The sequence below is a fragment of the Pteropus medius genome, unplaced genomic scaffold (assembly GCF_902729225.1).
Source record: "Pteropus medius unplaced genomic scaffold, Ma_sr-lr_union100, whole genome shotgun sequence".
NCBI lineage: Eukaryota > Metazoa > Chordata > Mammalia > Chiroptera > Pteropodidae > Pteropus > Pteropus medius.
In genome coordinates this window covers 2,656,233-2,668,124 of record NW_024349227.1, presented here as the reverse complement: position 1 = coordinate 2,668,124, position 11,892 = coordinate 2,656,233, and the positions used below count along the sequence as shown (strand labels likewise).

Here is an 11,892-nt window from a genome sequence, read left to right as displayed (position 1 = left end):
TGAGTTAGAGAATTTACTTATTTTATACTTTAAAATAGTTTAAGTGTGGGATTATCCCTTGAATATTGGTAGAACTTCCTGGTAAAACCATCACAGACTTGAGTTTTCTTTGTTAAAAGATTTGAAATTACTGTACTATTTTTTTAATAATTATAATCTAAGTTTTCTACTTTTTATAAGATGTTTTTATTTTTTAATTACAGTTGGTATACTAGCTTCATGTACATTAGCTTCATGTTTACAACATAGTGATTAGACATTTATAGAACTTATAAAGTGATCATCCTGATAAATCTAGTACCCATCTGACACCATGCAGAGTTATTATAATATTATTGACTATATTCCTTATGCTATACTTTACATCCCCATAACTATTTTGTAACTACCAATTTGTGCTTCTTAATCCCTTCTCCCTTTCCACCCACCCTTTAACCCCGCTCCCATCTGGCTACCATCAAATTCTTTTCTGTATCTCTGAGTTTGTTTCTGTTTTATTTTGTTCTTTCGATTCCACACATAAGTCAAATCATAAAGCATTTGTCTTTATCTGATTCATCAGAAACCCTCTAGGTCCACCCATATTGCAGATAGCAAGATTTCACTTTTATGGCTGAGTAAATATTACATTGTATATATGTACCACCCTTTCTTTATGCATTCATTCAGTGATGGACATTCAAGTTGCCTCTATATTCTGGATATTGTAAATAATGCTGCAATGAACATATGGATGCAATATCCTTTCAAAATAGTATTTTGAGTTTCTTCAGATAAATACCCAGAAGTGGTATTACTGGGTCCTTCTTTGTCTTTTATAACAGTCTTTGCTTTAAAGTCTGTTTTGTCTGGTGTAAGTATTGCTACCCTAGCTTTTTTGTTTTTGTTTTCATTTTTATGAAATATCTTTTTTCTATCCCTTTACTTTCAGTCTATGTGTATCTTTCTATCTGAAGTGAGTCTCTCATAGGCAGCATATGTAAGGGTCTTGTTTTCTTATTCATTCAGCCACCCTATCATTTGATTGATGCATTTAATCCATTTACATTTAAAGTAATGGTTGATAAATATATATTATTGCCATTTTATTAATATTTTTGATCTTTTTTTAATTCTTCTTAAAGAAGTCCTTCTAACATTTCTTGTAATACTAGTGTGGTGGTGATGAACTCCTTTAGCTTTTTCTTGTCTGAGAAGCACTTTATCTGTCCTTCAATTCTAAATGATAGCTTTCCTGGGAAGAATAATCTTAGTTGCAGGTCCTTTCTTGTTACCACTTTGAATATTTCCTTCCAATCCCTGCTGGCCTGCAAAGTTTCTGTTGAGAAATCAGCTGACAGTTACCTTGTAGGTAAATAATTGCTTACCTTGTAGGTAACTAATCGCTTTTCTCTTGCTGCTTTTAAGATTCTTTCTTTATCTTTAACCTCTAGCATTTTAATGTGGCTTAGTGTGGGCTTCATTGGGTTCATTTTCTTTGGGACTCTCTGCTTCCTGGGTTTGTATATCTATTTCTTTCACTAGGTTAGGGAAGATCTTGTCATTATTTCTTCAAATAGGTTTTCAATTCCTTGTGCTCTTTTTTCTTTTTCTGGTAACTCTATAATGCAAATGTTGCTGTGCTTAATATTGTCCCAGGGCCCCTTAAACTATTCTCGTGTGTGTGTGTGTGTGTGTGTGTGTGTGTGTGTGTGTATGTGTGTGTTTCTTGTTGCTGTTCTGATTGGGTGTTTTCTGCTACCTTATGTTCTAAATCACTGATTTGATCCTCTGCTTCATCTAATCTACATTAGAAGGAATCTACTGTTGATTCCTTCTAATGTATTCATTTCAGTTATTGTGTTTTTCATTTCTGACTGGTTCTTTTTTACGTTTTCTATCTCTTTGTTAAAGTTCTCATTAAGTTTATCTACTCTTTCCCTCAGTTCCTTGAGCGTCCTTATAACAAGTTACCTTGTAATCTTATAATCAAACTCTGCATCTGGTAGATTGCTCGATTCCATTCTTAGTTCTTTTTCTGGAGCTTAGTTCTGTTCTTTCATTTGGAACATGTTTCTTTGTCTCCCCATTTTGGCTGTCTCCCTGTGGTTGTTTCTATGTATTAGATAGAGCTGCCATGTCTCCTGGTCTTTGTAGAGTGGTCGTATATAGTAGATGTCTTGTAGGGCGCAGTGGCACAGTTTCCTTGGTCATCTGAGCTGAGGGCTCCCGGTGTGTCTCTTGTATGAGTTGTGTGTGCCCTCCTGTTGTAGTTGAGCCTTGATTGCTGTTTGCACGTCAATGGGAAGGAATGACTTTCAGGTTGATTGTTTGTGAGCACTGGCCACGACTAAGTGGAGGAGCTGTTGTGTGGGAGCTTACCCCTCATGGCTGGATTAGCTTTAGCAGGGCTCTGGTGCCTGCCTCATCTGCCCTTTAGGTATGCTGTCTGTAGAAGTGGCCAGGTGGTGCTCTGGCTTGGTCAGAAACCAGACAACAGGTGTGCCAGTCCTGGGGATGCCTGTTAGGGACCCCATCACAGGCCTAGTTCAGCTGCAGCCTGTGCCCTACCAGGGGCCACCTGGCATGAGCCACCAAGCAACCCACAGATGGCTGCCACCCATGCTGGGCTTGGAGGTGCTTGAGAGACCAAGCACAAACCAAAGCTGAGTGCCACTAGTGCAGGCTTGGGGCTGCTTTGCAAGAGGTACGGGGCATGCCGAAGCCAGATGCTGCTTGTTTGGGTTTTGTGACTGTCTTAGAGATTTTAGGAAAGTCCACAGCATATGCCAAGACAAGCCATTTGCATGGAAAAGCCACTGGAAACAGCTTGGGTGGGCCCACAAGTTGGGTGGGGCAGAGTCTCAGAATCACCAGGGCAGAGTGACCAGTGTTAGCCAGGTTGGTGGAGACTCAGGTATGGTAGTCACCTGTGTCTGCACACTGGGAAAGGTTAAGGCTCAACAAAGAAACAATGTATTCTGCCAGCACTTCTGTCTGGGAGGAAGTTCCAGCCCTTGCCCCGAAGCCGGACAACTCAGTTCCTCCCCATATATTGCTGGTACCTTTGAGCTGCTGCTCCAGGGCTGGAGCTCAGAGTGAAAGAGGCTGTCTTAAGTAAGTCTGTGTGCGGGCCCTTTAAGAGAAATGCCTGGGACTTTGCAGCCCTTTGTCTCGCTTAGCCAAATCCCCACTAGTTTTCATGAGCTGGGGAACCCTGAGCTGGGGAGCCTGTTATGGGGCTGGGACCCCTCGGTACTCTGATAGGACCTCCACAACCGAGATATTCTACCCAATTTTTAACTGCCACATGTGGGTGTGGGACCAGTCTGTTCTGCATCTCCACCTCTCATACCAGTCTCAAGGTGGCTTCTTCTGTGTGTCCTTAGTTGTAAGACTTCTGTTCAGTTAGACTTCAGGCATTTCTCAATGATGGTTTAGTTTAGTTGTAAGTTCTGTAATTTAGTTGTAAGTTTGATGTGATCATGAGGGGAGGTAAGCACAGCATTTACCTACTTTGCCATCTTGACCAGAAGTCTCTCTATTTCTTCTTAAGTCAATTTTGGTAAGTTATATTTTCTGGAAATTGTTCATTTCATTTAACTTTTTTAACTTATTGGTATTAAATTGTTGGCTATATTTTAATGTCTGAAACATTTATAGTTATATACCATTCCATTCATAATATCATTTGTGTCACCACTTTTTCCTTGATCAATTTCACATCAACTTTCAATTTTTTTAGCCATTTTGATTTTATCTCTATTATGAGTTTATATTACATTTCCATTCTTATCTTTATTATTTTCTTCCTTCTATTTTTTTGAGTTTATTTTGCTATTTTTCCCAACTTCTTACAATGAATGTTTAACTCACTAATTGTTAGTCTGTTTGCTTTCCTTTGATAACCATTTAAGGCTATAAATTTTCCTCTAAGTACTTCTTTAGCTGTATACAAGTTTCGATATATAATCATTATGCTATTATTCTTTTATTTTTCTGAAAATGATTTTTTTACTCATGAACGATTTAAAAGTATTTGTTAATTTCCATTCTTTTAATTGTGACTTAAACATCCTGTTTTAGATGTGTCTCTAGTAAATAGCATGTAGTTATTTTAAAAAAATCCAGGGGCCACAGCCCTCTTTGGTGTAGCCTGTTTCTTTCTTGAAACGTACTTCAATAAATCTTACTTTTCCTAATCTTCACTAATCTGTAATTCTTTACTGCATTTGTGGAAAGGACCGAGGCTCCCAGTGCCAGTGAGGCAACAAGGGACTTAGATCACCCCTAATGGTAACAAAAGCTTGCAGTACATCATTGGGGTATAAAAATACAACCAATTTCATTGGGGGGAAAAATGGCGTAGATCATAGAGGCTCTGTTCATCCCTCTGGCGACCAAATCAAAGTTGTGATGGAAAACAAGGAGCAGCAGCAAGGAAAAACCACCTGAGATCTAGATGAACAAGTCATACAACTAGGGAGCAATCCAAGAAATCACTCTGCAATGGCAGAAGGTAGGACAGGCCGAGGACTCGAGCGGCTGAGTGAGATGGAGGCTGCGGCAGTGGCAGCTGCCTCTTAAAGGGGCCACGTCTGTGAGTGGATTTTCTGGGTGACAAACCTGCTCGCTCTGAGCACCAGTGCCCATTTGGATGCACACAGAGGGCACCAGAGACTTACAGGGAGACATTGTTGGAGTGAGGGCTGAGGTGAGACTCGCTCTGTATGGAAGTGCCAGAGGTATCCATTGTTCCCTGCTCAGCGCTCCCCCCACCGTGGCGCAGGACACAGTGCCGCCATAGCCCTGATGTCACCAAACTGGATAACAGAGGTTGCTCTGCCCGGAGGATTCCCTGAAACCCCACCTCCCCCAACTCACGGCCCCACCCAAGCCACATCCAGGTGTATCCTCAGCAAGTCAGGTGCTCCTTGCTGAGCAGTGCCTAGATTCACACTGGAGGCAGCTGGCCTCAGTTTCTGGTGTGGCCTTTTGAGGCAATTATAAGCACAGCATCTGTGAATTGCTTGCTGAATCTTAACAGGTGGCCCCAGAGGGGTGGAGGCTTGGGCTAAATTTGGCCTACAGCTGAATCCCTCTCAGAACTGTGCCACTGGACACCTATTTCACAAATCCATACTAATAAGACCAGGAGACTTAGGAGCTTTGCTTACTACATAGAAACAGACACAGAAAGGCAGCCAAAATGGGAAGACGAAGAAGCAGAAACCATATGAAGGAGCAGAACAGAGATCCAGATAGAACGGAGTCAAGTAATCTAACAGATGCAGAGTTCAAAACTGGTTATAAAGATGCTCAATGAACTTTTGGTTAAATTCAATGAGAACTTCAACAAAGAGATAAAAAACCTAGAAATAGAAATGGGAATTATAAAAGGGAGCCCGTCTGAAATAAAGAACACATCTAAAATGAAAAGTATATTAAATGGAATAAACAAAGGAATAAACCGAGTGGATAAAGAAAGAGTTCAGATGTCCTATCTATAGGATGGGAAAGCCAAGGACACTCAGAATGGCAAGAGATAAGATGCCAAGTCTATAAAAATAATTTAAGGAGCATATGGGACACTATTAAGAATCCAAATATGTGTCTGATCAGCATAACTGGAGAAAATCAAGATGTTGAATAGCTGTTTGAAGAAATAATGATGAAAAACTTCCCTAACCTGGAGAAGGAAATGGATATAAAACCCCAGGAAGCTCAGATAATTCCCAAAATATTGGATCCAAAGAGGCCCACACCAAGACACATCATAATTAAAATGTGAAAGGTTAAATAGAAAGAATATTAAAAGCAGCAAGAGAAAAACACATTGTGACTTAAAAGGGAGCACCCATGAGACTGGCAGCTGATTTCTCAAAAGAAACTATACAGGACAGAAGGGCTTGGCAAAAAATTATTTAATAGGATGAAGATCCAGGATCTACAACCAAGAATAATTTACCCAGCAAAGCTATCATTTTGAGTTCAAGGATAGATAAAGAGCTTCCCAGACAAAAATAAGCTAAAGGAATTTATCACCACCAAGCCAATATTACAGGAAATGTTGGAGGGACTTCTTTAAGAAGAAAAACACATGTATCAAAAATAAGAATAAAGAATGGTAACAACTACCTTCCTATCAATAAGTACCTTAAACGGAAAAGAATTAAGTGCTCCAACCAAAAGACAGAGTGGCTGAAAGGATAAGAAAACAAGACCACTACGTAGGAAAAGGAAAAGGATGGAAGAAGATATTGCTTTGATGGACCTATATGGTATTTAAGTCAATTATATGCAGAATCTAAGGAATAAAAGGAACAAACTAATCAAAAACAGACTCATAAATATAGTGGACAATTTGGTGACAGTCAGAAGGGAGGGAGATTTGAGGGGCTGAGAAAATGGGGTGAAAGGTTAAAGAAGTAAAAATTAGTAGCTGATAGATGGTCACAGGGATGGGGAGCACAGCATAAGGAATGCAGTTAGCATTAATATGTTGCCTAGGTAGAGGGTCAGGGGAGGGAGGGAGCAATTGGGGGGATCGTTTTATGAACTATATATATGTCCAACCAATGTACTGTATACTTGAAACTAATTAAAATAAACGTTTAAAAATACACAATATTGTCCTATTTCTAAGTATCTGTTTTCTCTCTCAAAGACAGGGCAATTAGATTTTTCTTTAGTCTAATTAATAGTATTTCAGCAAAGGTGAGTCTTATAGTATTCTCAAGAATAGACAGTCTAATTTTGATTCATTCTACAAATATTTGTTGAGTGCATGCTGTGTCAAGTGTTATACTAAGGGGCTTTAAAATAAATTACCACCACCAACAAAATAAAGTTAATTGCCAAATAAACTCTGCATCCCCAAAATTGCCTCCTGCTCATTGATTTTGTACCTATAAAGCACTATAGAAGTATATCTCAGACTCCTTTCCATTAACACCAGCCATTGTAGTTTCCACAGCATCAATCTTTATGTATTTTATTAAAATAACCATGTTTTGTCCCTGAATTCTCTGAGATGTTCTCTCATTCCCTCTGAGGCCATATGCAATTAATCATGTTCTTCATTCTATTTTTCTGGTGTTTTCTCTAGGATTTTCAGAGAAATAGGAATTATATAAGGATTTGATCAGAAAAGCAGACCACTATGAGTGATATAGAATAAGTGTTTATTATAGAGGTTAGGTCTTTTGTAATCATGGGAGCTATTTAAGCAGTCTATGTAAGTCTGTTGCTTCTGCATGTGGTGCTGGGCCTGAAGCCAGCAAGGCCAGCAGTCAGAAAGGGAAGATAGATGTGATGTGGGAGAGATGAAGAACAAAGTGGAACCCCTGAGGACAAACTGAAACTGTGTGTGTCTCTTTATCACTCCTACTCAAAATGCTGCATGGGATCTGCAGAATAAGCTGGTGTTCCTTAGCATAGAGCTGTATATGCACATGGCCCAGGATTTGAAGAAATGAAGGCGGAGATGCAGTAGGAAATGGCTCCTGCTCCCAACCAACAAAATGAGCCAGTAGGTAACTGAAAACAGGTGAGCTACATCTGCCCTACACTGACCTTCAGAGTACAAAATTGACTACTACTTCACTTCTACCTTCAAAACGTCATGAAAATTTCTCTTGTGGACAATTCTAACCAAGAAGCACACAGGGATAGAAATTATGGGAAATGTAGTTCCAGTTTAGCTACTGTTGACACAGTACAAAGCCCTCATAAGACCCAATACAAAACTGAATGGCCCTTACAAATTTTCCTCCCTTGATTTTCAGAGCATTTATGTATTCATTCCCAAGATTCCTGCTATCGTACTTGTTTCTATTATCAGCTTGGGGGGGGGAGGGAACTACATAAAAAAACTTCAAAAATATTTACAGAGAAAATTATAAAACTTTAAGACATAAAAATAAAACTAACTAAATAAAAAAATATACTATGTTCATGGATGGGAAACCTCAATCAATATTAAAAGTTAAAAAGAAAATAAGTTAGGCCCAAATTAAAAATTCAGTGAAATTTCAAACAAAATCCCAACAGATTTGTTTTGCAGAACCTACACTTGACATGAAAAATTAAAGGGCTAAGAATAGCTAGGACAATTACAAAGAAGAACAGGTAGAGGGACTTATTCTCCCAGATATCAAGACCTATAGGTGTGTGTCAGAGGTAGGGGAGAGAGTGAGTGAAATGGGTGAAGGGAGTCAAAATAAAAACTTCCAGTTATAAAATAAATAAGTCATGGAGATGTAAAAAACAAACAAACAATGACATAATAAAGACATAATATTGAACACCATGCTAATAGTACAGATTTGTCAAAGCTTCCAGTGAACCAGAATAGAGAGCAAGGTACAGACACAGACAAATATGATCAAGGTGACATTATAAATTTCATAGCAAGAAAATAGAATATTAAAAACATTGGAATAATCAATAATTCATTATCGAAAAATTATAATAGATCCCTATTTTATACATGTACAAAAAGGAAAATCAAGATGGAGCAAAGACCTAAATATAAAAAGCAAAATTTTAACATTTTTGGAAAAGAATATTGAGAATTTTTTATGACATTGCACATAAACTTTAAGGGGAAAAAAACAATTCTGACAGTTTTATAACTTAAAACTTCTGTAAAGTAAGATGCCATAAATACAGTTATGCAATAAACATAACTGACAAGGAGTTAATATTTAAAATATATAAAGAACTCCAACACAATAAGAAAATAAAAAACTACTTAATAAAAAATTGGGCAAATGATACGACGAACAAGCAATCTATAAAAGAGAAAACTCAAGTGACCAATAAGTACAAGAAATTCAATTTCTCTATTAATAAGATAAATGCAGATTAAAACAACAGATTTCATTCATATTCATCAGACCAAAAAACATTTTAGAGTCTACAAAAGCAAGTATTGGTGAGGATGTGAAAACTAGAAATTTATATGCTACTAGTAGAAGATAAACTGGTATGACCACTTTGGGGAGTGATTTGGCAATATTAACTAATAAAGTTGAAGATTTACATACATATGAAACAATGACTCTACTCTTGTATGTATGTACAATGAGAAATGCATAAGAATATTCATTGCAGCATTGATGTAACACTGAAAATTAGTAACAACCTAAATGTCCCTTAATAGGTAACTAAATAAATATAAGTTGAGGTATATTTATTCAATGAAAAATATTCAGTAGTTACAATTAATGTACTAGAGTTACATATATCAACATGGATAAATATAAAAAATAATCTTGAATAGAAAAGGCAATTAGCAAAATAATATTTAAAGTGTGACACCATTTAAATAAAGTTTAGAAACAGGCAAAACACTAGCATATATTACAGTATATAGTAAATGTATCTTAAAGACAAACATAAAAATGATATATACTAATATAATGAGCATCACTGGGGTGAAAAGGGTACAAAGTGAGTTCAACTATATATGTACAGTAATGTTTAATTTCTAAGAAAAAGAAAATTTGAAGCAAACATGGCCAAATGTTAAAATTTGATGAGCTGCTTTGTGGATACATTGGATAAATTAGTCACTATACTTGCCTGTTGTCTGAAATTGTTTGTAATTTAAGAGGAAGGAAAGAAGGAAGGGAGGAAGGAAGACAATGAAGGAGAGAGATACAGCAATTGCAATGCACCCCATTTCCTACTTAATGCCACAATTTTGCTGCTGTTCCTTCTTCACAGTGGAGCAACATGGTAGAGTGGTAGATAGAAAAGTGTCTTATTTTTCAAAGACTTAAGTTCTGATCCTAATTTAGTTTTTCATCGGAGTTAAGTAACTTTACTCAAGTCACAAAATTCAAAAGGTACAGAGCTAGGATTATTTGAGTTAGTACTGAATTGTTTTGAGTTAGTACTGAATTGTTTTCTTTATTGCAAAATAGGAAAAAAGTAAACAGCTCACAAAGTGGTTGTAAAGATCACCTGAAACAGCTTATATAAAACAACTCAGAGTCCCTTCCATGTAGAAACATGAAAAACAAATGCAGAATGAAATTAGAGATTTCCTTCACTTGTTTCCAAATTCCTGCTTCTCCTTTCCCACATTCAACAACCTATCCTTAGCCCGCTTTTTGCTGAAAGGCATGAATTTTCTCAGCTTTCTCATAAACTTTTACATTTTTCTTGACATTCCTAAAAGGTAAGGATATGTTTGTTTGTTTGTTTGTTTGTTTGTTTTCTTCACATTCTGTAGGTTAGAAAATTAAAGCCCATTAAGATAAGGAACTAGCCAAAGTTACATAGGATATTTAGGGAAGTAGCTGAGACCGAAATAGAATTCTCTTGATTCTTGGCCTGCTATTCTAAACACTCTGCCATACTATTAAAAAAAAAAAAAACAAAATGAAGCAAAACAAAAATCAATTAAAAATACACACCTCGTGACTTCCTAAAAGATGGCAAAGCATGACTGTGCCCCAGACTCCAGATTTCCCATACTCTCCAAATTTCTAAAAAACAAGAAAGCCATTGAAACAAAGAAAAATTTTATTATCAACAGTAAAACTCCAGAAATTAAACTCAAGCTCTCCCAGAGAGAAACCAAGTGGCCAGGCTCATCCGCAGCCACAGCAGCAGCCACAGAGGAGCCAGACACAAAGAGGAGAGCTGTTTGCAGAGTGGGGTGGAAGTTTGGTCATGTCAGATGACAGTTTGAAGGCAAACACCAGCTCCTCCTCATCTTCGTCTTCCAATCAGCAAACCAAGAAATAAACACCCTCAAGAAAAAGGAGCATAAAGTCAGCATGAACAAAAACTCCAAACTCCTCTCCATCAACGCCAAGACGATTTGGAAGGAACTGGCAGGTATCACTTTAGACCCTTCACCTAGCTCCGGTGCTGGTCCCAAAGGTGATAACATCTGTGAATGGAGATCAACCATTCTAGGGCCACCAGGGTCTGTTTGCAAGGGTGATATGACTCTCTCTGATATCTCTTTTACACCAGAATATCCCTTCAAGCCTCCAAAGGTTACATTTTGGACAAGAATCTATCCCTGTAATATTAACAGTCAAGGAATTATTTGCTTGGACATACTGAAGGATAATTGGGTTCCAGCACTAACCATTTCTAAAGTCCTCCTATCTGCTCACTTCTTATAGACTACTTCTGCCAACTCCTTGATAGGAAGTATTGCCACTCAGTATATGACCAACAGAGCAGAACGTAACAGACTAGCAAGAGATAGTAGACAAAGAGATACGCTACATAAACTGGGTTTTCACAATTCTTATTTATCTGTCACAGAGAGAGCTGCTTATGATTTTGAAGGGGTGGAAAAGGGTGGGAGTTGGTAAAGAGTAGGTATTTCTATAATAGATATTATTCAGTCTTATTTCCTAAGATTTTGTTGAAACTTAAGGTATCTTGCTACATTAGACAGAATTTGTAATAGCAACAAAAACTGTCATTAGTTCTGCAATATTAGCTGAAAAGTAGTACAAAGAATAGACATTTAGATTCAGTTGCTTGTAGTCTATAATTTAAAACAGCTTAATTTTGTACAGGTCACACACATGGCCATTTATGTGAAGTCCTTCCAAGACTACATATTTTTTTGTTTAAAAAAATTGGAACTTGTTTTCCCATTTTGGAAAGGAACACTGATATTTAACGGTTTTTAGAGACTGTCATCATCTCATATAACTAAAATGGACATGTGGCTCTAAGACACCACAGAAGAAATGAGTAGTTATGTACTTTATTTTAGATGCCAATCTAATTCATTGTGAAAAGATTAGAGGTTTGAATCAGGACTCATGAAAATCTGTAGTAAAATACCTTAAGCTGTTAACTGTAAGGCATAGAATAGGAGTTGCTCAGTGGATTGGTTACAAGTTGTGGACTACTTAATTCTGTATTTGT

The 11,892-nt window shown here is 37.3% G+C and overlaps 1 protein-coding gene across 1 annotated transcript; it reads left to right on the top strand.

The window, feature by feature from the left end:
* Positions 1–4,488: 4,488 nt before the first annotated feature.
* On the top strand, positions 4,489–11,129 carry LOC120617996 (ubiquitin-conjugating enzyme E2 E1-like). Its single transcript, XM_039881884.1, has 2 exons — positions 4,489–4,498; positions 10,726–11,129. Exons 1-2 carry the CDS (start codon positions 4,489–4,491, stop codon positions 11,127–11,129), a joined length of 414 nt encoding a protein of 137 aa, XP_039737818.1.
* The last annotated feature ends 763 nt before the right edge of the window (positions 11,130–11,892 follow it).